Genomic DNA, 27,171 nt, shown 5'->3' on the forward strand with positions numbered 1-27,171 from the left:
GCATACAATGCCTTAGTTTTCTTTGCATGCACGTAACCTATAGTTCATACCGTAGTAGGCTGTGTGTAAAAGAAAATGATTTACTTAGTTTGACAGTTGCACCATGACAAAGTGGCAGCGTATTCGTGATTTGTCCCACGCACAAATGTCGCAAAAAGACATTTCAATCGCCGTGGGAGTGACAGCTATCCGCGAAGGTGGCCACAGGTCGTCCGAGGTCAGCTCGGGTTCCGAGTGTTATTGCTGCTATCAAAAGGAAGATTCGGGTGAATCCAGTGCGTTCAATAAGGAAAATGGCAAAGGAACACGGAATCAGTGACTTTACGGTACGGAAGATTGCGGGGCGAAGTCGAGGGCACGGAAAAAAACTCATATGATTACCAACCGCATCCGGGAGCTACGAGTCGAACGATGCAAGAAAATCTTGCACTTCCTTAAGCGAAAAAATCCGGTAATCCTGTTCACCGACGAGAGCATGTTTACCGTCGATCCCGTATCCAATTCCAGAACCGACCGGTATATTAGTTCTCTTCCAGTAAAAGACTTGGCCGACGAGCACAAGAACGTGTATCTGACCAAGCATCCTGCTAGCGTTATGGTGTTTGGATTGGTGGCTTCCGATGGCAAAAAATGGACCCGGTGTTCATTCCAGAAGGCGACAATGTCAACACGGAGGTCTACATGGGGATTTTAAGTATGTATGTTCTTCCGTGGATCAAAGAACAGTACGATCCGAAGCCAAATGTTGTATTTCAACAAGATGGGGCTCCGTGCCATACCTCGAACTGCACTCAGAAGTAGTTGCAGGAACATCTTCCGTTCTGGGCGAAGTATATGTGGCCGCCATCCAGCCCCGATCTTAATCCGCTGGATTACTCAATATGGCGCGTCATGAAGGCCAAGGCCTGTTCTAAACGCCACCCGAGTACAGCAAGCCTCAGACAAACATTGAACCGTACCTGGAGAGAAATGGATCCAGACTACATTATTAGAACCTGCCGTGCATTCCGGAAGCATGTAGAGGCCGTAATTGCAGCAATTGGAAATTCGATCGATGATTAACATTTTTGAGAATTTTGTTATTTTTGACATTGCTCAATGGTGCAAATATCAAAGAAGTCTTTTATTTAACATGTGAATGCGATTTTAATACAAGTATTAATCAGTTCATGTATAACAATTACATATTTATTTAGCCTTCCGCTGCTTCAAAGACTGCAAATACACCGCCAGCCCTTGCTGAAATTCGGGATTCATCACATTGTTCATGAAGCGATTTGTGTCCTGTGGAAAATGAAACCAAATTATCAAAATATCCAAAACTGTTTAAACTCAACTCAAATTACATCTTCTCTGTATCGTTTCATATCTTCAATGTCTCTATTTCGCAGCATCAGTTTTGTAGCGGATCTTGCGTACGGAGACATATTCTTGAACGTATTCAAAAACCCAATGGCTTTCGCCATTGCCTCCTCCTTGTTGTTTGCTAGCTCGTCCACAAGTCCAACCTGAAAATGCATTAACATATATCATCATAAACTTCACTTCAACAAACAGTTTTTGCAAAAGCAATTTACCTTCAGAGCCTGTTCGGAACTGTAAAGAGTTCCTTTAGTGCACCCAATTTCGGATTCCCGGGCCCCGATGGTGTTTCTCATGGTGATCTGCAACCACGGTGGAACAACAATCCCCAGTGCTGTCTCATTAAGTCCAATGATAAAATTGGGACACATGATACGATATTCGCAGCCAATAGCCAGTAAACAACCACCAGCAGGTGCGTGTCCCTAAAATTTCAGAGCCATTAAATAGAATTGATGAAATAAAATAAAAATTAGCTTACATTGACAATAGCGACACTTGGAAACGAACAGCCATACACTTTCGCCCACATGTCCTGCAGGCTCGTCCAAACAGCTTGCAGACGATCAGGATTCGGATTGACCATCTCCGTAAGTTCCAAACCGGCGCAGAAGACTTTATCGGAAAACTAAGAAAAATAGTTCATTATTGTCCTATAGAACTAACATCAACTGGCTTTATCAAAATTATACCGAGGTTAGGAGCATTCCTTTGACATTCTCCCTTTCCAGATCATCAATGGTTCTACTGACTTCCGTGATCAGTTCTAGATTGAGGCCATTCACAGGGGCTCGATTCAGTGTAACCTTGGCGTATCCGGTTTTGATGTCGACATCGGTTAGTACGAGGCCATTCGTTGCTGCCTTACTGCACAGAGCGCGGTGAATGGAAAATAACCGTGTTGGACTAAAAATCGGTCGTAACATTGCTGAAGGACTGAAATCATAAACATTTATTACAATTTACAACTAAGCCTTTATTTTATTTCATCGAGCTGGGTTAAACCTTCGGGGCTTTATCTGGACAATTATATTTGCTAGCGAAATTATAGCATCATGAACTAAAGCACATACGGAGCATAACATGATACTCGGTGATGAATCAAACAATGAAATCTAATGCAAATTTATCGTGGAATACCTGAACAAAGTTCAAAGTCAAGCGAAATCGGAGGAATTTCACACAGCTTCGCAACACCACAACACAACTCAAGCGTTCATACACTAATCGTGATTTATCCAGTGAACAAAGAAGAAGATGGAAAATAGTAAGTTGATGCATTTTTATTTCATTGTGTTCAACGCACAAACAAAAAATTAGCAGAAACTCCATTCAATCATAAGATCATATAAATGATGCCACACGAATTAAAATTCAAAACAGAAGTTCATGTCGTATAATCAAAATTGAGTTAATTGATTCCATGAGTTACTCGTTTTAATATGTTGTATTCCTTCCTTTATCAAATTCAGATTTAAATATTTAAAACTCGGTCAACGGTGGAAACATGAGAAAACAGTCAGTAATAGCTCCAGTTTATTGTTGATCGGTGATATAAAGAGGCATGTATAAACCAAGATAAACTGGTTCGATATACAAATTAAAGTGGCAAGGGGCTTGCGAGGATATCGCTTAATGCGTGATCGTTGCGTATGGATTCTGAGAGAAAGTGAAACACACCCCTCAAGGATGGCTGCAATTTTGGAGAATTTTGGCAAATTTAGAAGCACTATAAAAACAGATGTAGGGGATCCTGATAATCATTCTCAGTTCACGAGAGCATCACTTAACATCACAGCAACACAAAATGGCATTCAAAGTAATATTGTACATAGTTTTCAGGCTTAATTGATTTAACATTTTCCCGTTTTAATTGTAACAGTTTGTCCTGTTAGCGACACTGCTCGCTGCCGCTAACGCTGGAGTCATCGCTCCACACGGATATGCCTCTTCTCACCAATCGATCCAACATCACCATGCTGCTCCGGTCCATCATGTTGCCTCTGTTCACGCCGCTCCCGTTCATCACGTGGCCGCCATTCACGCTGCTCCAGTTCATCACACCATCGTTAAGGAAGTCGAGCACCACGCTCCAGCCAACTACGAGTTCTCATACTCCGTCCATGATGAACACACCGGAGACATCAAGAGCCAGCACGAGACTCGTCACGGAGACGAAGTCCATGGACAGTACAGTCTGATCGATTCCGATGGCCACCACCGCATTGTTGACTACCACGCTGATCATCATTCCGGATTCAACGCCGTTGTCCGCCGTGAACCGACCCACGTGAGGGTGGCTCAACCTGTGCACAAGGTCATCGCTCAGCCTGTGCACATCGCTAGTCACGTCGTAGCCCCAAGCCATCATGCTACCATTTCACACGCTACTCCAATTCATCATGCTGCCATCTCGCACCATCATGCTGCTCCATTATTACGCACCAATGTTGCTCCAGTGGCCATTTCACACCACAATTCAGCTCCAGTTGGCCACGTCTCGCACCACCATGCTGGACCATTATTACGCACCCATGTTGCACCAGTTATCCAAAGCACCCATCATGTTGCTCCAGTTGCTCACGTTTCGCACCACCATGCCGCTCCAGTTGTACACTCCCAAACCACCCACCATGTTGCTCCAGTAGCCCATGCTACCATTTCACACATTGCCCCGATTGCCAACTATAACCATCATGATGGACATCATGCCACCAACCACTATAGCCATTACTAGACTGTTGATGACAGATATAAAGTTAACGTCAATTGAAGGATTTGATAATGTAAAATAGTGAAATGCTCTTAGAATAAAAGTACAAATTATAAGAATGTAAAAAAGATGGTTTTACAAATTAGACGAAGTTTTTTCTCGAATAAAATCAATATTAAAGCCACCTCTGTGTACCCTTTACCATGCGTTACCTGTCACTTCTAAAATTCACTCACTGTATAGCTTGATAAAGATAGTATTTCTGTATCAGAAAATGTTGCTGGACTTTCAAGCAATATTTCAGACTAAATGATTGATTTTTTTTTTACTTTATTAGAGGGATTTTTAGCCGTTGGCTAGTTCATCTCTATAAAATAGAAGGCCCCAGATGGGGGTTCTGCCTGCAATTTTTATTACGGAGTTGGCTTACAATTCACATGTACTCAAATAGAAGCAATTAAAACAGATTTCAGTAAAAAGACTAACAATACAGGCAACGAGAAAAAAAAACAATCTGGTACATCAAAGTTATGTAGGGTTTTGAAAGAGATCAGAGCTCCACCGTAGGAGGGGTAATCCCCCGTCCGACAGAGATATCCCGTCAGCCAAAAGAAAGTTAAAAGGACCTAAATGTTGTTGTATAGCCCAGCGTCCTTGAGGAAGAAATAACTGTCGCTAAAGTGGAAGGTTCGTCGCCCAGTATGTCCCTAATGCTGTTGGGAAGTGCGTACTGCTCCCGTACTTGTTGGTATTGCAGACACAGGCATAGGATGTGTTCCACCGATGCAGTGGTTCCGCAAACGTAGCACAATCTGTGGAACTGCGTCTCACCAAAACTATGTGAGATCCTTGTATGGCCTGTCCTAAGCCGATAAACCACCTTCTGGTCCCGTAGTTTCGACATATCCGTCCACTTGCTCGTCGTTCCTTTGATTCTTCGGATGAAGAGAAATTGGGATTGGCACCACTCTGCTTCCCAGGCTTCCCACGTTTGGCTGACTATCCATCGCTTTATGTCCTGTAGTGGAACTTCTTCGGTGTAACGGGGGCCAGCTGGTCCAGACGCTGCCAGGCTGTCGGCTTCGCTATTTCCTGGGATACCGCAGTACCCAGGGATCCAGGAAAACACCGTGTTCGGAGGTGTGGCCTCCTCATTATCCTGTATCCAGGGGTGAGTCAGGGTCTCGGATATAAAGGGTTGTATCACGCTGTATAAATCGGATAGCACCAGTATGCGCCGGTCCGAGGGTGTTGTAACGGCAACAAATATGGCCGCAGCTTCGGCGGAGAAAACCGAGCATTGTGGCGGTAGGCTGCTACTCATCGGTGCTGAAATTCCGGCTACTCCAATTCCGACCCCGGCTCGGGAAAGCGATCCGTCCGTGTATATGTGGGCATGGGTTGGGAAGTCCAAGCCTAGCAGTTCGGCTACTGTTCTCCTCAGCGCTGCAGAGTTATCTCCAGCCTTGAACCTGCTCTTTATCCACTCTCGATTTTTGGTGGAGGTATGCGCCAACTTTTGTCTCCGTACCAGTGGACCTTGGCCACAAGGAAGAGAGTAACGGCGATAACTGAACCTTGTGGGACGCCCGTCTCTTCTCTGAAAAGCTGGGATCTCGTGTTGCCAACTGCGACTCTGAAAGAGCGATCGGTTAGGAAATTTTTGATGAAGTGGACCATGGGACCACACAGCCCCCATTTGACAAGCGGCTCTAAGACGAGGGGCGTCCACGTCCTGTTGAAGGCCTTCGATATATCCAGCGAAACGATCTCGGTGTGGAGACCGCTATCGTTGGCACTCTTGAGGACCTCTCCTAATGTTGCGAAATAAGTTGACGTTCCGTACCCTTGACGGAAGGCGTGCTGTCGATGGTCTAGCAGGTTTTCGGCTTCAAGGAAATGCTTTAGCCTCCTGTTGCCAATCGCTCCAGGACCTTGGCCATACAGCACACACTTAGAAATAACTAATTTTACACGTGACGGAATCGATCTTTGACATAAAAAATGAGACGTAAACAAACATGTCGTGTAATATTAAGTGCTCCGAGACGGAAAAGTTCATTGCTCGACGAAAAGTACGTTTGATTGAAGTTTATTTTGCGTCTGTTATGACTCAAATTTATGTCAAAATTGACGCTCGTATATGTCACTCTCAGAGCACCTAAATTTACATGAATTTTTCTAAGTGTGCATGTCAAGGCTATTGGCTGGAACTTGTTAACTTCACGGGTTGTTTCATTGGCTTTTGGGATGGGAATGACTAAGCTCTCCTTCCACGACGCTGGATACGAGTTGGTGAGTCAGAGCTTGTTGAAAAACTCCAGCATCCGTAGCTGGCCTGGCGTTGGTAACCTCTTGAGTAGAGGGCACCCGATTTCGTCGGGACCCGCCGACTTTCCGTTGCGGCACCGGAGTGCATGCTGCAATTCCTGCCAGGAGAATGCCTGGTTGATGTCCGAGTATGAGCCGAGTTCGTCCGCTAAGCAAAGTATGAGCCGAGTTCGTCCGCTAAGCAAAGTATGAGCCGAGTTCGTCCGCTACAATTGCAGGGTCAGAAACCGCTTCACCGTTAATCTGTACGTGGAGCGGTGTCACGCGCCGTTTCCCACTGAGGGCGTTGGCTTGCCTGCATGAGTCGGATTTCTTGCCGGCATTGATTGTGCGACTCATGGTAGTGACGGAGAGCGTCCTCGCGGTCGAGATGTCCTACAGGAAGGCTTTTTACACGGCGAAGTGCTTTACGCCGGGCTTTAACGGCTTTCCTCGTATCTTCATTCCACCAGCGTAGCGCTTTTCGCCCCGGAACACTGCTGGTGTTTAGGATGGTTGCTGTTGCCGCTTCGTATACCACTTTTGAAAAGTCTTCAATGCTGTTTGGATTACGCTGTAGTAACAAGGATTGGAAGGCTTCACCATACCTATCCCAGTCCGCTTGTTCATAGCTCCATCGGGGCCTCCGTGTTGCCATCGGGAAGATGGCGGTCGAAAGTTGAACTTTGAACTACCATAAAGATCCGTGTTCGCGCTCCACTGAGTTTTTTTTCCGGCAAAGCAGCGGCTGAAACGTCGATGGCAGAAGTGTGCCGCCCGTTAAACGTGGGCACACCGTTCTTCAGAATCACCATGTCTTCCTTCTCAAAAATATCGACCAGGGTAACACCTCGAGGGTCGGATTGGGGGCAGCCCCAGCTTGGGTGGTGCCCGTTCAGATCCCCAACCAGGATGCGCGTTTGGCAGGTTTGGCAGCCGTCCGCATGGCAGGTAGGCACATGCGACGGAGATGTTCGCCGGTGCCGCCAGCTGGACGCCAAGTATGGGAAGCTCGGAATCCATATCAAAAACCTGGAAAGGTATCGTCTTCAAAACCCCGATGACCACGGAGTGCCGGAAGTTGTTTACTTGTTTTGCTGTCCACGTATACTTACCGCCTAGAGAGCGGTTCATTTGGTCTGTTGTCGATAAGTTTCCTGGAGTGCGATAACCCAGGGGGGATCGTCGTGGCAAAGGAGCTCTAGATCACCAATGTGGTTCAGGAATCCGTTAATGTTCAACTGCAGGATGAAGTTTACTGGCTTGGGCAGTGCAGGTGTATAGGAGAATATTCAAAACATCTGATTCTTCTCAACAACTTTGGTGAAGAGAGGATAGATTAGAACTCCTTGTCCGTTTGATGTCGCAATAGTTCCATCTAGTGGGTATATTCTATTAATTGTTTTGAAGATCTTGTTCACTTGAAAAACGAACAAACATCAGGAACCTAAATTATGGTCAAGATTTGAACACCTTTGAAGCTACTTTACTGAAGACAGAAGCTTGAATTATGTTGAAAATCTGCACAAATCAGTTAAAACAAAATGCCCTATTGCATACTAACTCCGCCTAGTGAAGAATTTTAGAACTTAAGTATCTTTGCCAAAGACAGGATTTTTTTTTTAGATAAGCAAGATAACTAAATCTATTATTTTCGTAATGACGCCATCTCGTGAGTGAAAACCACGCTATATCGGGGTGACGTGGCTCTCCATGGAAATCAAATGGAGAGCAGTACTGTTGTGGTAAATTTAGAAATGATTGCATAGATTAGTTTTACTTCAAATTTATTCTTTGCTAATTTGTATTCAAAGACTTCATTGAATTCGTAATAGTTGGATGGTCGGTTTTCACGCACAAATAAAAAGTATTCAATTGCTGTGTGAAGCGCTTCATTTCTCCATAATGGATTTAATTATTCGTTCACACAGAAATCTTCATAAGTATTTGTTAATTCAAATAGCAATGTTTTCGATTTTAAATGTGAAGTCCTAAATAAGCAGTTTTGTCAAAAATGAACTGCAATGCTTCCCAAGCAACGCACATGTTATATATCAGTTTATATAACCTTTGTATGACTAGTTTTGGTTGTATAGCAATTTACTCAACATAACTGAATGATTTTGTGTTACTTGGGTTCATTATCTTCAACGACAGGGTGTAATATACTTGCATTTTCAGAGTTCAGAATGAATGCAGCATGGCGTTGATTAAGTCTGCATAGCTGTGAACTTTAGCCTCAGGAGTAAGTTTATATAGAATTTGTTCAGCAATTTGGAAGAAAGCTTGATAAGTGTTTTTATGATCATGGTCTGGTGGAAAGTACATTCAGGCGAACACATGCGTTTTACCGGCTATGTGTGATTTCACCCAAACATTCACAAATTCTTTAAATTCTGATGTGCATATGATTGGCCGACTCTGAGATGCATTCCGTCTCATTATAGACATTTCCAAAGGTTTCTTTACTTTGTATAAGGTAAAACCTTCAGATAGCATTAACAAATGATCTTGAAAAATTTGTTCTTGAATTGTTTTATTCAAATAAATCTTGCCCAATCAATCGTTAGCTCAGCCGGTGAAGACACAGCTATAAAACAAGTCCATGCTGGAGGTGGCTCGATTCGATTCCCGGTCAGGTATAGGGACTTTACGAGATGAAAAATGTCTGCTGAACTTCCCTTATACCCCGTTCACATTACAGCGTATATCACTTGATATACGCTGTCTTGCAATGAGCACTCATACATCTAGTTTTCACTGGAAATCCTATGTATGAGTGCTCATTGCAAGACAGCCTATATTACGTGATATAGGCTGTAATGTGAACGGGGTATTAGAGTATGATTGTCATTGCCATACAGTATAAACTAATGCAAAAATGGTACAGGCTTAGACAGCGCTCAATTAACAACGGTGAAAGTGTTCAAAGAACACTAAGTTGAGGATCATTTTAAAGTCCCAGTAGGAACGTAATAAAACTAACGATAAAGAACCGCCAATAAGTTAGTAAAATCTAAGGCAACATACGTATTTGAATTACTGTCTGTATTTTAATCAAAGTCATGCAATACACAAAATATTAAATTCAGTATAAATATAACGGGTTTCAACCTTACGCACGATCAATTTGATAGCGCCCACGACAAAAACTTGATTGGATGACATGATAAGTTAAATACCCAACTAACAATTTTAGCTGCAGATTAGCTTATACAGCCAAAAATTGGCTTATACAGCTAATTTTTGCCTGTATAAGCTAGTCTGAAGCTAAAATTGTTTGTTGGGTATCTCCCTCCAAGGAAATCCGATACAATTCATTCGAATTAAGATAATACAACTTTGCCCCTTTTTTACAAAACTTTAAGGAAACACTGAAAGATTGATAGTAACCGCGCGTCGCCCCAATATCGAGATGCAGTAGGCAGTGGTATGCAGTAGTATGAATGAATCAATAAAAAATACTTCAATATGATACGAGTGATAGTATCAGAGGTCTTACGAGGACATCGATCTCTAACTAACCATGAAAGTGAAACACACCCCTCGAAAGACGACTGTAATTTTGGAGAATTCTGGCACATCTAGGAGACTATAAAACTAAATGTTGGGGATCCTGGAAATCATTCTCATTTCTCGAGAGCATCACATTCCATTACAGCAACAAAAAAATTACATTCAAAGTAAAATATAAGCCAATTGTAAAGCATATAATTTGATCTAATATTTTTCCAATTTTTTTAAATTCATTTAAACAGTTTATCCTTTTGAGCAAATGGGTCGTTTGGCCGAATACTTGAAAAGAGATTTTAAATTTTTGAACACTACTAGATTCCTTAATGTCAGAGGATCGCAGTGTGCTGTGCTCGCGGTTGGAATTGTGTTTTTTTCGGTCGCTGTTTTTTCGTTGACTTCTGTCACTTTTTTCAAATATTTTTGCATTTTTTTATAAATATCTAAAGCTATACACTAGGAAATTAGTACCTTTGAATAGAACTTTTGATGTGTGCTGCTGCTAAAAAATCATCTACAAGCAACAGGAGGAGGACGATGGCGACCATAATGTCTTAAGACAGGATCTATAGACTCATAATTTGGTGAGATCTTTTCATATTATTTTACTGACAATGGATATTCCCAATCGTGTTTTACATCATGCTTTATTAAATACGCGCTGGATTCAAATCATGATCTGAATCTGAAGGTGTGCTTGCAGTTCCAATAGCCATGTGAAATCGGAATTGTAGACATGTGGAGCTTATGGCTCCTGAAAGTGACTTAGGAATTGGTATGAACTATCAAACATATTAAAATGGGTTTCTGGATCAACAGTAGAGCTAGCACCTTCTAATTCCCAAACTAAAGCTGCTGTTATCTCTAATATGAAAATTCCAAGTATATTTCTTCCATAATACCACTTGCAAGAAATGTTGCATACAATATTTTGAATGTTAACTTGTATGATACATGACGCTCCTTTTGTATGCATCATAGTGATAGAAATTCACATTACTTTTTTCAACTGTGTAGGCTAAGAACCATTTTCAACCAACCGAATTTTGGCCAAATTCGCGAACGGCTACTCTCAAGGAAATGATCAAAATGTGTTTAGAATAAAATTCAGCATGATACATTTTTATTGCATTACACTCAATTCTGTAACGCGATTTTTTTTCGTCTCTATTTTCAATCGTGTAATCTCAAATTGCTACCAAGTGTAATGCAACATGTTTCAAAACATAAAAAAAAAAACAAGAATAATATGATGGAATTAAAAAATGTGTGCCCATCCTGCATAAGCGCAAAATATTAAAATAAAATAGCGTAAAAACATAATTGAGTGTTATTTGATTACAATTTAATTACCGATGATCATAGCCTACTTCGATGCCACGCTTGTATTTGCGTCGAATGATTTTTTCTTTTTTTTTTTTTCATTAGGCTTGATATCAAAAAACATAATTTTGCACCAACTTTCGAAAGTTTCCGAAACATAGGGATGTGATTTTTGAAAAGCTGATAGATTCCTTTAGCCAATGCCAAATCGGAAGGAAAAAATTATCTGTTTTTATACATCATCTGTAAGAGCTTTATTTTCTGAGCACAACGATATTTTTTTCGATCCCACAGACTTTTATCTTGAGTTTTAAATCAAGTTATAATGCAAGATAATAACTTCACTGTTTGACACTCAACTATCAAATTGAGATCACGCTCCCATACAAAGTCCCACCGAGGGGCGCTATGATGGTGATTTTTGCGAATGTAATCGATCTATTTAAAATTGTTAGAAGACACGGTTTTTTGAAGGTGCCGTCAACGCCAATTGAATTAGAGTTTGAGCATCGGAATGATGATTCGAGGTAGTGGTAGAAGGGCTCTTCGCAATGCGCCGTGGTATGAGAGGTCCCTATTGTTCCCCCGTTGTTTGGATGGAAGATGGACTTTGACGTCAAACTCCGTCATCCGTTTGATCGGTCTTTGTGATGATGATGATGATATTTTAAACTTCTTTCGGTTGCTCTGCTACAGTCAACTCTCCATAACTCTATGATCCCTTCAATATCAATTTAAAAATTTCATTTTTATATATGAAATTTAATAAATTCATGTTGATCTTCGTCAAGCTTCGTCTACAATTTGGACTTCTACATCAACACATGCCATGCTAAACTTGGTGAGTTCGTTCCATTTGGTAAATTTTTATCTTTTCAAACCAGTAACGTTAACCTTTTTGTGGTGCGTTACTGGTATAAGATCTACCCTAGCCGTGACAAACTGGGGAATCAGGATTTTCCAATTATCAAAGGATAACATTGTATTCCTTGTTACTTTTTATGACTTGATAATAGTGACAAGACTCGCGTAGTGACCACCACCGTTATGAATTTCTTTATTGTATATTTCAAATGAAAAATATTGTTTATGTTCATAGATTTCACATAATCCTTTTCCCTTTGTTCTTCTTCTTTTCCTTTCCCTCTTCTCTATTCAGAAAGCGAGTAATGGCGCTATAGCCATAAGTCATAAAAGGCTAGGACAAGAGTTAGTGCTCATGTCCCAACCAAATGCTTCCAACGACCAACCAATCATATAATTACCAAAATCGGAACGTGCGGTACGAAATGTCCACGTTTCATCCATTTATTGGATTCTGAAGCATCGTGTTTAAATCTTCGATGTTTTCTGAACCATTCTTCTTTTTCTTCTCCGCATTTCAAGCTTATTGCATATCGCATATTAGCTTATTGCGTGCTCTCAACTTAGTATTCTAGATGAAGTGCACAGTTATTATTTGAGAGCTTTCGATGCCTATACCATTTTTGCATTGATATAATTGTGTGGCAAGTCCAATCATACTTCTATGCCCAGGGAAGTCGAGAAATTTTCCAACCCGAAAAATTCCTAGACCGGACCGGGAATTGAACCCAGCCACCTCCAGCAAGGTCTGGCTTTGTAGCTGCGCCTTTACCGACTGAGCTAAGGGAGGCCCCAGTTTACTTTCTGTATCATCTTGCCCCTTAAATGCTGCACAGTAGGCCTGGCAGTTTTTATATGTGTAACGCATCTTCGATGTGAAACATATATCAAATAGACAAGAAAAATTATGTAGGTATATATATCATTTTCCTGGATGCTTTCATGAACTGGCTGTGTTGGTGTTAGATTAGATTAGATTATATTAGACTACTAGATTCGTAAATGGCAGCCCTGTGGAAATTATTTTTGGCTTTCCACAATTCTGGATTTTTTACATTGTAAATATGAGATTTTTTGTTAAATTGTGTATTGTATAAAACTGAAATTTTATATTGCCGATGGATTCATTATTCTTTTAAAGATAAGCTTTAAGTTATATAATTGGTATTTGTTTGGCAACCCTTTCTAACATGAGAGGTTTTTTGGAGTTTTGTTGTTCTAGCAATGTTTTGCACAGTAAACGCAGCTTGACATATAATTAAGACAAATCAGAATTAAAAAATAGGAGTATTTCCTTCTTTCAAATTTGGGTAGAATCCACCCAGACCGGTCAAAACTTAACCTACTCAAATAAGGGAAAGGAGACTGCCCCAGCGTAGAGGTTAGCATCCATATCTCTCACGCTAAAATAAAAAGTTCTAATCTCATCTCCAGACAAGCCACGAATGACCCAAGAGTTTAAATGTAAATATAGTAAAGCAAAGCAAAATAAGCCTGTAGGCAAAAATGATGAATTGAAACAATATTTGAATAATCATGAATAGAAGTTTTTTAAACGACGTATGTACTATTATAATTTGAGAAAAAATAAATAATGGAAAGATAATGTTAATGCTTAATTAATACAGGATGTTCAGTTATTTTTTTTGCCATATTTAATGAGGTAAAACATGCTTTTGAAAAACATATCCATGTCACCTTTTTACTTTGAAAAGTCCTTTGGAACATTTCACGGGATGGCATAGAATTTGTCTTATCAAAATATCCCAAAATGTCCACAGTGTTCCATAAAAATATTCAGTCAATTTTTGGAATTCACTAGCCCATACTAATAATACTTAATAATGCTCACCGATTCTTCACTATACAACCATAATTCTATTCAATATTATTTTCTACTGTTCCTCAAAATTTCCTTTAGAATTAAAATAGTTTGAAATTTTTGTTTAAGAATTATCTTGATATTATGGTAGGAAAGCTCTTAAAAAATTTGGAGAATTCTCCTCAGCATAACCTGAAAGTAGATACTGTAAAGTCTGGAACGTGCAAAAATTGGTCCACTTCAAATTCGTATATTTCTGTTAAAAATGCATGCAAAAAAAAACCTGAAATGCTGCATTTGGAAGTTGAGTGTAAATATATACAATGGTTGCTATGATGAATTTTCACCGTTTGCTCTCCAGTTTTAAAAATGACGTCCAAGCAAGAGGAGCAGCATGTTAAAATTTTGCTCGCGCAGCAAGAGAATCCGACGTTCTCACACGCCAAGTTGGCAAAATTGCTGGATGTGGCCAAATCGACCGTGACAAACGTTTTAAAAGTGTTTGAAGAGCGTCTGTCGACCGCCAGGAAGCCTGGAAGTGGTGGCAATCGTAATCCGGACTTGGCAGCGACGACGTAGAAGGTGGCGGTGAAATATAAGCGGAATCCTAAGATCTCCATTCGGGACGTCGCTGGCAAGCTCAATGTCTCCCATACTACTGTGCAGCGGGCCAAGAAACGAGCCGCGTTGTCGACGTTTAAGAAGGTGAAGGAGGCGAACCGAGATTACAAACAAAACGCGTCGGCAAAGCAGCGGTCCCGAAAGCTGTATACTAATCTGCTCACAAAGTTCGACTGTGTCGTCATAGATGACGAAACTTATGTGAAGGTGGATTTCAAGCAGCTTCCGGGACAGGAGTTTTATACCGCATCAGGAAAATGGAAGGTGGCTGAAATTTTCAAAACCATCAAACTATCGAAGTTCCTGAAAAAATATCTCGTCTTGTAGGCCATATGCAAGTGTGGTCTAAAAAGTGGCATTTTCATTACTACGGAAACCATCAATCAAGAGATCTACGTCCAGAAGTGCCTGGAAAAGCGGCTGCTACCATTCATAAAGCAACATAATAGACCTGTGCTGTGCTAGCCGGACTTGGCGAGCTCTCACTATGGGAAAAAGGCAGTCTAGTGGTACGATGCGAACAACGTGGTTGTGGTACTCAAAGACCACAACCCTCCCAACAGCCCAGAACTCCGTCCTATCGAACGGTATTGGGCCTTGGTCAAACGGAATCTAAAAAAAAAACTAATAAATCCATGGAAAATGAGTAATAGTATAAATCTAACTGGCGTTTGGCGGCGAATAAGGTCGATGAGACCACTGTGCAAAATTTAATTGAAGGGGTTAAGTGGAAGGCACGGCAGTTCGAATTTGGCAAACCAAAAAAATAAACGAACATTTTTTCCTTTAAATATATGAATTGAACTACCAAAAGAAAAATAAGAAGATTTTTGTGATATGAATTTTGACTGAAAGAAACGTTTTTTTTTTGTCGACCAATTTTTGCGCGTTCCAGTCTTTACTTGCAACGGAACGGTCCGCAGCAATCAGAATCCGCATATTTTACGATCTGCATTAAATATTGCAACGTAAGCACCTGATAGACCATTCATTTATTATTGATATGTTCTAAATCCTAATGATAGGGGAAATGGCTCTAATGTTGGCCTATGGATCTAAGATTGGACCCATCGCTAAAAATCTGTTATTTATCTATTTTATCTATATAAACGCGTCATTGAGCCGGTACTAATGGATATTTTTGGTCGCTATTGAAAATTTAGTCGATTGCTGAATTTATATATGGGCCCAAATTAGGGGCATTTAGGCCGACATCCATTTCTCCTATGTAATAAATCTTAGCCACAAACGAAAGAGCGATTTTTATTTTCTTATAATAATCTTATTCTACCGTTCATTATGCCCCGATTCCACAAAATGTAAATACTCTGCTTTAACATCGAAACCTTCATTATGGATCCTCAAATCACCACAAACGGGTCAGACTAGAATTTTCAAAGTTTTTTTTTATCTAGCAACGCCTCGTCAGTTCTTCATCAATGAGTATTTTTCATTGTATTTAAATAAATTTTAAAAAAATTCTTAATTTTTTATGAATGTTACGCATTACATTACTGCTCTCCACCTCAACAAACTGTGTAACAAATTATTACACTTTTTTAAACTCCTTTAAACCTTCCCCCTCTCGCATTTTGTATTTTGTGAACCTTAAGCAAAGCAATCACTATCGTAAAAATACCTGGTTCAATTGGAGTTTAATGGAAGTTTAGGCATTTACGAGGATGTATACGTTTATCCCTAATATCTTTTCACATAGTAAAATACACTTCAGTATGTTTCATCTGTGAATGTTAATAACATAGAAACCTTTTTAGTAGAAGATCAACAGCTTTCAAACCAGCCGGCAGACAAATCTCACCTAATTAGCATATCAGTTCATCTTTTTTGGAAGATCCCGAGTAACACAAATTAATAGAATTATGTTGAGTAAACTGCTTTACAACCAAAACCAGTCATATAAAGGTTATATAAACTGATATAGAACATGTGTGTTGCTTGGGATGCGATATTGCCATCGAAACAAACAACATGCCTTCTGAATCAAAAGCATCATAAATTCTCGATTAATTCAGCGTGCACGTCCCCAATCAGTTGTAACAATTAAAGACATGTATTGCAGCACAACCTAAAAAGCAGAATGAATGGAACAGGTTTCCACTATACGCCCGATCAGTTTTGAAGCGATCATGACAGAAACCTGATTGTGCGACAGAGTAAATTGGAGGCTTGATTCCCTCCAAGGAAATCCGATACTTTTCTTTCGGGTTCAGATATTGCGGCGCCAGCACTAAATTTTGGAAATTTGACTTTTGACTTTCGAACTTACTTCCGACCTTCCTTTCCCGGTTTAAGGAAATCATTTCTTTAAGATTTTTGATGTTGCTATTTTTTGTACATTCATCAGCTCTTTTGCAATGTTACCAGTCGTGTCGGAAGGCAACTCATCAGCGTCATAAATATAATTTTTATCTAAATGCACAATAATACAACTTTTGCTTCATTTTGGTGCAAAACTAGTTTAAGGTCACTCTGTGATCGCCACTGGGAACATGAGAAAGCAGTCAGTGACCGCGCGTCGCCTCAATGCCGATCGATGGCATGCAGTAGTATGAATGAACCAAAATAAACTGCGTCACTATGTTACGAGTGATAGTAACAGGGGGCTTGCGAGGACATCGATCCCTGCCTGACGTTTACATATAGGTTCTGAGAGAAAGTGAAACACACCCCTCAAGGATGGCTGCAATTTTGGAGATTTTTAGCAAAAATAGGAGCACTATATAAACAGATGATGGTGATCCTGGAGATCATTCTCAGTTTACGAGAGCATCGTTTTACATTACAGCAACACAAAATGGCATTCAAAGTAAGATTTAGGCCAATTGTGAAGCACAATATTTGATTTAATATTTCCCCATTTTCCAATTTATTTCATCAGTTTGTCCTTTTGGCGACACTGCTCGCTGCCGCTAACGCTGGAGTCATTGCTCCACACGGTTATGCCTCTTCTCACCAATCGATTGAACATCACCATGCTGCTCCAGTCCATCATGTTGCTTCTGTTCATGCAGCTCCCGTCCATCACGTGGCCGCCATTCACGCTGCCCCAGTTCATCACACCATCGTGAAGGAAGTCGAGCACCACGCTCCAGCCAACTACGAGTTCTCCTACTCTGTCCATGATGAACACACCGGAGACATCAAGAGCCAGCACGAGACCCGTCACGGAGACGAAGTCCATGGACAGTACAGTCTGATCGATTCCGATGGCCACCACCGCATTGTTGACTACCACGCTGATCATCATTCTGGATTCAACGCCGTTGTCCGTCGTGAACCAACCCACGTGAAGGTGGCTCAACCTGTGCACAAGGTCATCGCCCAGCCAGTGCATGTTGCAAGCCACGCAGCTCCAGTTCATCATGCTATCATCTCGCACCACCATGCTGCTCCAGCTGCCTACGTTTCCCACCAACAGTCTGCTCCAATTGTGCACTCTCACAGCACCCATCATGTTGCTCCAGTTGCCCACGTTTCGCACCACCATGCTGCTCCAGTTGTACATACCCAAACCACTCACCATGTTGCTCCAGTTGTCCATGGCAACCACCATGTTGCTCCATTCGCGCATGCTACCATCTCGCACGTTGCTCCGGTTACCCACTTCAGCCATCATGATGGACATCATGCTACCAACCACTATAGCCATTACTAGACAAATATATACTATTAGTATCCGATGGACCTGATAATGTAACATAGTGAAATGTTGTTAGAATAAAATCACATGTTATTATATTGTAAATACAACACAATATGGCGGAAGATTGCTTCGAGCTAAATCAATACTGACTCCATCTTCGAATTATCAACATGGCCTAATCTGTCCCTTTTAGAATTCACGCACTGCATGATAAAAAGTTAGATGGGTTGTGGCAGACACACTGACTCTGAGTAAGTGCTAACCAATCATAAAAGCGTTGATTGTAGCTCTCTGAAAGATTAATGGAGTTAATAAACTCTTCTAGTAACATACAAGTATAAAATATCATCATAATGCCGCGGATGCACTTGGATGACAAACTATGAGCATGAGCATTATTTAAGAAATAATTTAGAGCACTATACAACAACTATACAAAAACTATACAAGTGTGACCATGGATGTGCTCATAATTTATTATACAAATAATGTTCATGTTCATAGTTTGGCATACAAGGGTTTCCGTGGCACAACATCCAATGATTTTAAACTTCCACCTCCAATGTAGAGTGTGCAAAGCGAGTTCAAGAGAAAACGTCAAACAAACCATTTGTTTATATCAGAATATGGATTGTTCACAATGCAAATTAAGGCATTTTTCAGTTTGCGGCGGTAATTGTTTTGGTTTATGATTTTCCACAGATCTGAACTGATTTGTATCTCCACTATTCACACAATACACACAATAAATCCAGAAGATCATAACCACTAAAGCACTAGTCTAATATTCAATTTTCCTCAACAAAAATATTCCTGAGCACTAGCAGGATCCTTGCAAAATGATACAGAATTAAATTTTTCAACTGTAGATCATGTTTTGGAGCATCTCATACAAATAAGTTTATCAGGAATAATGATAGTGGCAAAAATGTCTGATCACAACCCTTTTGTTTTGTTGATTACTTTATTTCTACAGGCTCAATCGAATAAACTTTACAGAACCAAATTATCATTTGAGTTATACATTATTAATGACTTAAATCTAAAATTAAAGGATCTGAACCGATTACTTGTGGTCTTCTCGAGGTTAGTGAATGACAATTGTATTGATGGAGATAGGCAGAGAAGCAGATTTAGAAAATGATTTATGATTTAAAAAATTCACTATTTCTAAAACATCTACTAAATCCTATCAACGTCATATCAGCTTTGTAAGGGGGAGGTAGCTCATCGATTCTTCCGGTTCGCCTCCTAGCATCGTGAAGGTACCAGGCGATAACCAGGGTAGTTGATCGATAGCTCGATGACGTATTTCGTTGGCGTCTGCTGAAATTCTCATAGCAGGCGTTGACGATGGGACATTGTCGAGTTGTTGAATAGCAACTATCGTGGTAACTCACCGATTACCTGTCGATCTGCCAAATTTGGAAAGACGTCTGCATTGAATTGTCTCATATAATAATATTCCGCCCACTATATCACAAGAAATTGCGAGTAGCTGAGTGGAATGGAGTGGAAAGCTCAAGCTAAAGCTCAACGTTGTATCAGCTTTGTAATTAAACAATTATTACAGAAACAAACATATGTTTTTTTTTCAAACAACAGTCTTTTTGACGTTCTACTATTCACCACCAGATGTTGAATCGATTGCTCAGTTTCTATTAAAAAGGCGTATAGAACTCACTTGGCAGCCTTTTTAATAGCACCTACGTATTGATACAATTTAATGTATTAAATTTTGGATTTTTGAAAATTAATTTAAAAAGTAACTTTTTTGTAGTTCTATCGAGAGTCTCGTCACTGTATGCGAGTCAGGTTGGCAAATAAGCCGGGGAAAGCGGTGATAATGTGTCCGTCGCGAGTTTTGGTGATGCTTCGATGACCGACGTTGCCGACGATCCGAATAAGAGAATTTACGGCTTGCTATTAGATATTTTTGCAAATAGTGTCAGATAGCAGACATGAAGCTCAAGTGGAGGTGCCGGACATAGGTGTTATATCCTAGACAAATGGTAAGTTTGAAATTCGCTGTTGTCATCGTCGTAGGCACCGTCGTAGTCGCTGTCGTAATCGCTGTCGTAATCACCGTCATAGTCACCGTAGGCATTACCGTTAGTATATTTAAAATTAACCATCAGCTGCTGAAACTATATGAATTATCGCGTATTTCTGTTGATCATTACATACCAAGTGAAAACATAATCATATTTTGCCGTGGAGTGTTGTGGTTTTGAGATGCTCGATAACCATAGAGGGATCGGTTTTGCTTAATGAGCAGAATACCATGGGTTTAATCCCAAGCTCTCCCATAAACTACCATCGTTGGGTTCTGAGAGCATAAAGCGCATTTAATAACCAGTGGTTGAATTGTTTAAACCATGAGTTTCAGAAAGGGTGTATGCGTGAGCTAGTTTGGTAGACATTGTTGGCTGCTTTCAGAGACGATAGTTTTTGTTTAACTGCAGAAGGATATAAATCGTCGTGAGTGCGAATTAATCTCCACGACTATCGAATGTCATTGGAGTAGTCCTCAGAACCGGCCCAGTACCCCACGCGTTCTTATTTACTTCGTTCCGTAGCTTATTAACTAAAGTATCGTACCAAACGTATAATTGACTTGTTAACTCTGAAATCATGGATTTATTTGAAGTTTTCTGCTCGATAGGCCCAAAATGGGCGATTAGGCCGAAGTAGTTCTCTACCCTATGTATCTATAAACATGATTTGTAATTAAAAAAAAAAAAAAAAAAATTTGCTGCTTCACCACCAGCGTTGCCAGTATTCCAGATTTACCTGGATTTTTCAGATTTTAAATCGTCTTGCCAGATACACAGACAGATAACGTGTATTTCCAGATGTTTGAATATGTTCCAGATTTTTTTAAAGTATGTTGCTTTAAAAATATCACTGCAATTGATGGACCTACTAATCAAAAAATAAAAAGCCAAACCTACTGCTTTTATTATTAAAGGCCATCAACGTTGGACACTACTGCAACATCGTACATGGAATTGTTACAAAATATTTGCAATGGGTTGCAGAATCATGAAAATTGAGACATTTTCTAAAGATTATTGCCAAAATAAAATCTTAACATTTTCTTAAATATCGGGCTGAGATTTTTACTACATGGATTTTTTGTTAAGATTTTGGCTATAATTTTTATTTTTTAACCCTTAATCAAAATTTCAAAATGAAAGATTTTTTTTTTTTTAATTTTGGAATTTAAAGAAATCGTAAAAAAGTTCTCAGCATTGAAAACAAAAAAATAAGCTTTGGAAAATTAGCAAGGCTTTTGAATCTAGACAACCACCAGCACTTTGCAGTGCGTTCGTTAGATTTTTGAGTATAATTCATAAGATTTTTAAGGAGCATTTCAAGGTACTTCTAAAAAAAAGTTTACATTGAAATGTGAGGCAAATTCCTTGTGAAACCAAAGGAGAATTTCATGTTAATTCTGAGTAGAGTTGCATCCATCTTTGTGGGCCTCGTGGTTGTGCGGCGTCACCCGTCGTTCAGGCGTATTGTGAGTGCCACGAAATGAGAGTTCGATTCCCGCTACAGCCGGTGTAACTTTTCGCCATCTGAAAATTTCCCTACTGGTGTGGTGTGTTGTCCAGTTTTAAGTATGCAGTCTGTGCAACCTCTGGTTAAAGATGGTGTCAATTGTCATTTGAAAACTCTGATGACAATTGAATGAAGATTTTGTGAAGAAGGAAATAGCTAGAAGATAAATTATAGAAAATTCTTAAGAGATTAAACTTAAGGAGAATGCTGATACGAGTCGTGAAAATAATTTCAATTGAATTCTGACCAATGTTTCTATGGAGACTCATTTTATCAAATTAAAAAAAAATTAACGTAATTATGAGAAAAACATCTCGATATTTCTGGGAGACTTTCAAGGTCATTTTGGCAAAGTAGTTGAGTACTTAGGAAATACTGAAGAGGATTTCAAAACAATTCTGATTTGGCTACAAAATTATGCCAATTCTTGAAAATTATTACCAGCTTAAGGGAATTGTGGAATCGGAGAGTGATTTATAAGAGATTACAAGATATAATGCTAAGATCTCTTAGAATGTTACTGAAACAGTTTGGATATTATTAAGATTATTTTAGGGGAATCCAGAAACGAAGTATGATGAAATTCTAGGATGATTCAAATGGAACTCTGAAAAAAGGACAAAGATATCCAGTGAAGAGTTCCAAGTAAATTCAGACTGATATGGGATACAGTAAAAACATAAATTCTAGAAATTAGAATCATTTCAATATCATGAGACTTCAAATATGACGCTTTCAGACTTTCATTTTAGTTATTTAATAAAACTTTTATTTGGCATAAAATTATTCGTCATAGTTATGCGTATAGTGGAGTTACCCGTAGTTTAGCTAAACTATTGGTGAGTACCACGATGTTTGGCTTTGATTCCCACTTCAGCCAGGTGAATTTCACTTTAAAATAAAATTGCCTACTGGTATACTGTGTGTAGTGTGTTGTATGATGTCAAGAATTAAATTGTAAGTCTGATAAACCTCAGGGTAATATTAGAATTGTTTAGAACAAATAAAATCTTTAAGACATATTCTGGTACTGCATCAAATAGTAAGGACTAAATCGACTATAAGTTTAAAAAATCCATCCCATCAAAGTTGTTCGATTCTTTGCTTCTCATTATTTTTAAAAATATTAAAGTTTAACAAACAATTCTAAAAATATGTTATGTAGTATTAAACCACTGTGCCCAATACTTTTCTTCACCTTTGGATGATTAAAGCAATGCTAACAAGTTATTTGCTTTATATAATTTATTTAAACATGTAATTCATAAACATTCTGGTACTTTGAATAAATTCCAGATGATCATACTGACCGATGTTTACGGGAGATTGGCACATCGCTTTGATTTCAATAGCAATATGTTAAAAACAGAATTTTTTGGAGCATTCCAGATTTTTCCAGATTTTATATTTCAACTGGTCCAGATTTTTCTGAAAATGACATGGCAACGCTGTTCACAACTATAGAACCAATTCATGAAAAGTCATTCGCTTCAGTTGCAGTCCAGTTTTCTTTCACCAATGATCGTGTTGTGACGCATTTGTGTAAGCTCTAAAATGCCACGTGGAACGTATTTGTCGGAACAAGAGAAAGGCAAAATTTTAGCTTATCGCCAAATGTGAGGATTCGAAAATTGAAAGGCTTTTCTTACATACAGCGACAAAAACTGAAGCAAGCTCCACGGCTTTTGCCTCGTCTTCAATTTGCACGAGACAAAATTCGTAGAGATTGACATAAAATATCCTCCATTATTTTGGAAACATGGCGATTGAAATAACCCTCACTACGACGCCGAAATGTAAAAATTGTTTATAGAGTTGGGAGGAAATCATATATATTATATTAACAATATGATCCACTCTTTCGCTTAGCTGGCGAACCGAATTTTTAACGATGAAAGCGCCTCTGTGGCCAAAAAGGCTACCAATGTATTTGTTTATGTTCACGAAGGGTAAACCAAATGAAAATTTGTAAAATAATTTAAATATTTGTATTTCAGCATTTATGTTGTTTTATGATAACAGTGAGACAGCAGACAAACTTTCATGTAATATACTAAATGTAATTAATGAAAATAATCTTGCTTTTATTTTTGTAATAAGTGCTCCCACCCCTCGATTCTAATTGTATGATTAGTCCCAGGGTTGCTGCCACTCACTTGCTATAAAAAGAATTTTCGGAATTTTGAATTCATTCGATGTTATAATGAAAATTTGAACCTGTTAGATACAAGAGATTGAAAAGCAAGTGTTTGACGCATAAAACGTTGTCTGAGTGTCTCAATCAGTTATTTTATGATTCATGAGCGTTCACTCAGAGTGAGTGCTCACGAGTCGCAAAATCGCTTATTGTGACTATCTGCAAGCAAATTTGACAGGTTTTATGTATCAAACACTTGTCTTTCAACCTCTTCTTGTATCTAACATGTACAAAATATCATTATAGCATCTAATGATTTCAAAATTCTGAAAATATGTTTTTTCAAGTGGAAGCAAGCCTGACCTTTTTCAACACTAGATGGTGCGTGAAGCAATATTTTTCGGATCACCATTGCAATGTGGGGAAAGGCATGATTGGATCATATATATTCTTAACTTCTAACATTCACTGCGATGTTCATGAACAGAGGATGATAGGAAATGGAACTAACATTCATTGTAATAGATTTTTGGTTTGCGTGTAGATAAAGTTCAGAAGAGGATAGATTGATACTTCCGCTAGAGTAACCTATCCTCTTCTTAACTTTGTCTAGCTAATAAATTATGGCACTAAAGCTTCATTTTGATATTAGTATAATATTTCCTCCCCACTCTAAAAATCGTAAACTTCACAAATGAAGTAACAAAACACTTTGATTGAATGTGTTATTTTTAATTTTATTTTATTTTAATCGAGTCATCAATTATAGCATCAAACAGATTATACATTCTTTTCGAAGACTGTGAATTGAATCAACTACCGACAAACAAACAAATCTTCATCCATTAGGCGATTTAAACATTCTCGTCAATCTAAGCAGCTCCGGTGCATTTATGGGAGATTATTTGCTTAACCAACAAACATTCTCAGATTAGAGATAAGGAAAACCGGGGCACGTTGAAACGGTTTATTCAAAGTTGAACTTTGAGGCTCTCTGGCAAAATCATGACGTAGCATAAACCGGACGTTTTTGCACCAACAGCTTCGTAAAAGGGTCTTCTATTATGAAAAAATATAGTTTAGATCCAACAAACTTACTTATTTATGAGTGTACAAATATGGTGTGTGTTGTTTCATCTGTGGGCTGAGTAGACAGAGTAAGTATCCCCCGATTAACGCGATGGTTAGTTTAGTCCAAACAGAAATATCACCATGCAATGATAATGAAATTATCATACATTCTATTGTTGTCAGTTCACCAAATTATAAATAAATTGACTTGATCAAATGATCATACAATTACCTCAATTATTTACAACATACTCTATGGGTTTAAAATTAATGTATGTATTATCGTAAATTGCAACAATAGGAAAGTATTAAAATTCATGGAGCAAAATCTCTAAACAGCTGCTACGGAACAGCTTATACAGTCAAATCTTACTGTATACAGTTGAAAACAAGTTTAATAAGCTTTTAAACAGCTAAATTAATCGGTGTATTTAATTTGATGGTGAGAAAAGGAGATGGTAATTTTAAGGCTGTGGTATTTTAAAGCAGCTGTGGCTATCTTTCACCACATTGAAGTGATTTCTTGAATGGGATATTCACCATTTCAACTTGCCCCCAAAATGTGGGGCAAGTTGAAATGGTTGAAATTTTGAGGATGTTGAGCAATTTTTTTGAGAAATGCGTGAAAAATGTGTGTTGTAAATTGCATATGACATTTAAATAAACAAGGCTAAGACACACGCTAAGCTGTTTGACTTACCCCGCAGTTGAACTTGCTCCAGTGTACCTTACATTAAATCAGTAGAAGCAATTAGACTGATTGATAAATGTTGTTTTTTCATAATTTACTCAGGGCATCCGTTTTAGCCCGTCTTCTCCAAACAATATGTGACACACAAATCCACACCACACAAATACATTTGTAGTGTGACAAGAATTATGCAACACATTCTCTCTATTCCTCCAATGCCCAGCAATCGAGCCAAAGAGATTATTGCTATACTTACTTATAGTATTTATGCAAAGCAATCAGACCTGCGCACACCTTCGACCGTTGGTAATGTTTAAAATCACACAGTAAAACACACTTCAATTGAGATTCTTCTGTAAATATTAATATCAAAAAAAAACTTTTTAGGACAACATTAACAGCTTTCAAACCAACCGGCAGACAAATCTCACTTAACTAGCTTATCAGTTCAGTTTGTTTGGAAGATACGAAGTTGCGATCGAGGCCAAAAAAAAGGTGCAACAAAACATTTGTCACACAAAGGGAAGAGAACTATACTTCGGCATAAGCGCCCATATCCGTCATTTCAAGTAGAAACATCAAATAATATCAATGATTTCGACCTAAACGAATCAATCATACTTTTGCATACGATAGTTTAGTTCTAAAGATAAAGATAAATTAATTAATTAATTAGTTCTAAAGATGCAATACAAAGTCTATTAGATCGCGTAATATGAGTATTTACAACTTTTCTTCTCAAAAACAAAAGCAGCACTCCTGGTGAATCCATTTTTCTGCCTTCATCCTAATGCCGAAGAGAATTCAATGACGTTTCAATGTGTTTGTACGGAATTGAAACTCTTTCGACGGAATTTTAATCAAGATTTAATATTATATGTTTAACAATCACTCGACAATTTGTGACTCTTTATCAATATTTACGACACGTATGGAGAGGTACCGTTCCGATTCAAATTTCGGACGATTCAAATTTCGGACACTTTCATTTTTAATTAAATATTACATCCAGTTAGAAACAAAGTAATAATGTTAGATGATCGTGGAGGGCACTAGTCAAAAAAAATTAAAATTTACAAGACATGTGGATCATATTCGACCGAGATAATCAACTTTTAAAAGTGTCCGAAATTCGAGTTTAAGTGTCCGAAATTTGAATCGGCACGGTACATAAATTTAAAAGTCATCTTTGCTAGAAACATGGCATTTTCTGATTACAAGTTTGAAAAAGTAAGGTAAAGTGAGGGATGTGCTTAATATGACAGAAATTACATCTTAACCCTAAGACACCAAATGTTTCATGTCTTTGATACACGCATGCTCCAAGCGATCTGCTTGTACCTTCAGAATCTTAAGAAACATAAATTCTCGATTAATTTAGCGTGCACGTTTCTAATCAATTGTAGCAATTAAAGACATCTACATACATAGCCAGTAAATCATAAAAATGCAGAATAAATGGAACAGGTTCCCATTATACGCCCAATCAGTTTTGGAGCGATCATGACAGAAA

At 38.8% G+C, this 27,171-nt stretch overlaps 3 protein-coding genes and 1 long non-coding RNA gene across 4 annotated transcripts in view; 2 read left to right on the forward strand and 2 right to left on the reverse strand.

Moving 5' to 3' along the window:
* LOC135706600 (uncharacterized) overlaps positions 1 to 27,171 on the reverse strand; it is a 247,376-nt gene that overhangs the window by 191,895 nt on the left and 28,310 nt on the right. The gene's annotated exons all lie outside the window — the stretch shown is intronic.
* On the reverse strand, positions 1,189 to 25,970 carry LOC135706571 (enoyl-CoA delta isomerase 1, mitochondrial-like). The gene is made up of 6 exons (XM_065228225.1): positions 25,915 to 25,970; positions 2,055 to 2,298; positions 1,844 to 1,990; positions 1,578 to 1,787; positions 1,347 to 1,508; positions 1,189 to 1,284 (listed from the first exon to the last, which is right to left on the reverse strand). The coding sequence occupies exons 2-6, from the start codon at positions 2,286 to 2,288 to the stop codon at positions 1,189 to 1,191; spliced, it is 849 nt and encodes a 282-aa protein (XP_065084297.1). The 5' UTR covers positions 2,289 to 2,298; positions 25,915 to 25,970.
* On the forward strand, positions 3,122 to 4,108 carry LOC135706598 (cuticle protein 8-like). Its single transcript, XM_065228250.1, has 3 exons — positions 3,122 to 3,181; positions 3,245 to 3,747; positions 3,922 to 4,108. The coding sequence occupies exons 1-3, from the start codon at positions 3,170 to 3,172 to the stop codon at positions 4,097 to 4,099; spliced, it is 693 nt and encodes a 230-aa protein (XP_065084322.1). The 5' UTR covers positions 3,122 to 3,169; the 3' UTR covers positions 4,100 to 4,108.
* Positions 17,296 to 18,211, forward strand: LOC135706573 (cuticle protein 8-like). The gene is made up of 2 exons (XM_065228227.1): positions 17,296 to 17,355; positions 17,428 to 18,211. The coding sequence occupies exons 1-2, from the start codon at positions 17,344 to 17,346 to the stop codon at positions 18,202 to 18,204; spliced, it is 789 nt and encodes a 262-aa protein (XP_065084299.1). The 5' UTR covers positions 17,296 to 17,343; the 3' UTR covers positions 18,205 to 18,211.

This window comes from Ochlerotatus camptorhynchus, unplaced genomic scaffold (assembly GCF_037179485.1).
Source record: "Ochlerotatus camptorhynchus isolate MF236.1 unplaced genomic scaffold, CSIRO-AGI_Acam_v1.1 ptg000284l, whole genome shotgun sequence".
NCBI classification, from domain to species: Eukaryota; Metazoa; Arthropoda; class Insecta; order Diptera; family Culicidae; genus Ochlerotatus; species Ochlerotatus camptorhynchus.

Excerpts from the sequence above, each read along its gene's own strand:
- LOC135706571 (XM_065228225.1), bottom strand. The coding sequence starts at position 2,288 with ATGTTACGACCGATTTTTAGTCCAACACGGTTATTTTCCATTCACCGC. Across the intron at positions 1,788-1,843 it reads CAAGTGTCGCTATTGTCAAT|GGACACGCACCTGCTGGTGG; the intron begins GTAAGCTAATTT and ends CTGAAATTTTAG. Across the intron at positions 1,285-1,346 it reads TGAAACGATACAGAGAAGAT|GACACAAATCGCTTCATGAA; the intron begins GTAATTTGAGTT and ends CATTTTCCACAG.
- LOC135706598 (XM_065228250.1), top strand. Across the intron at positions 3,748-3,921 it reads CATCATGCTACCATTTCACA|CCATCATGTTGCTCCAGTTG; the intron begins CGCTACTCCAAT and ends TATCCAAAGCAC.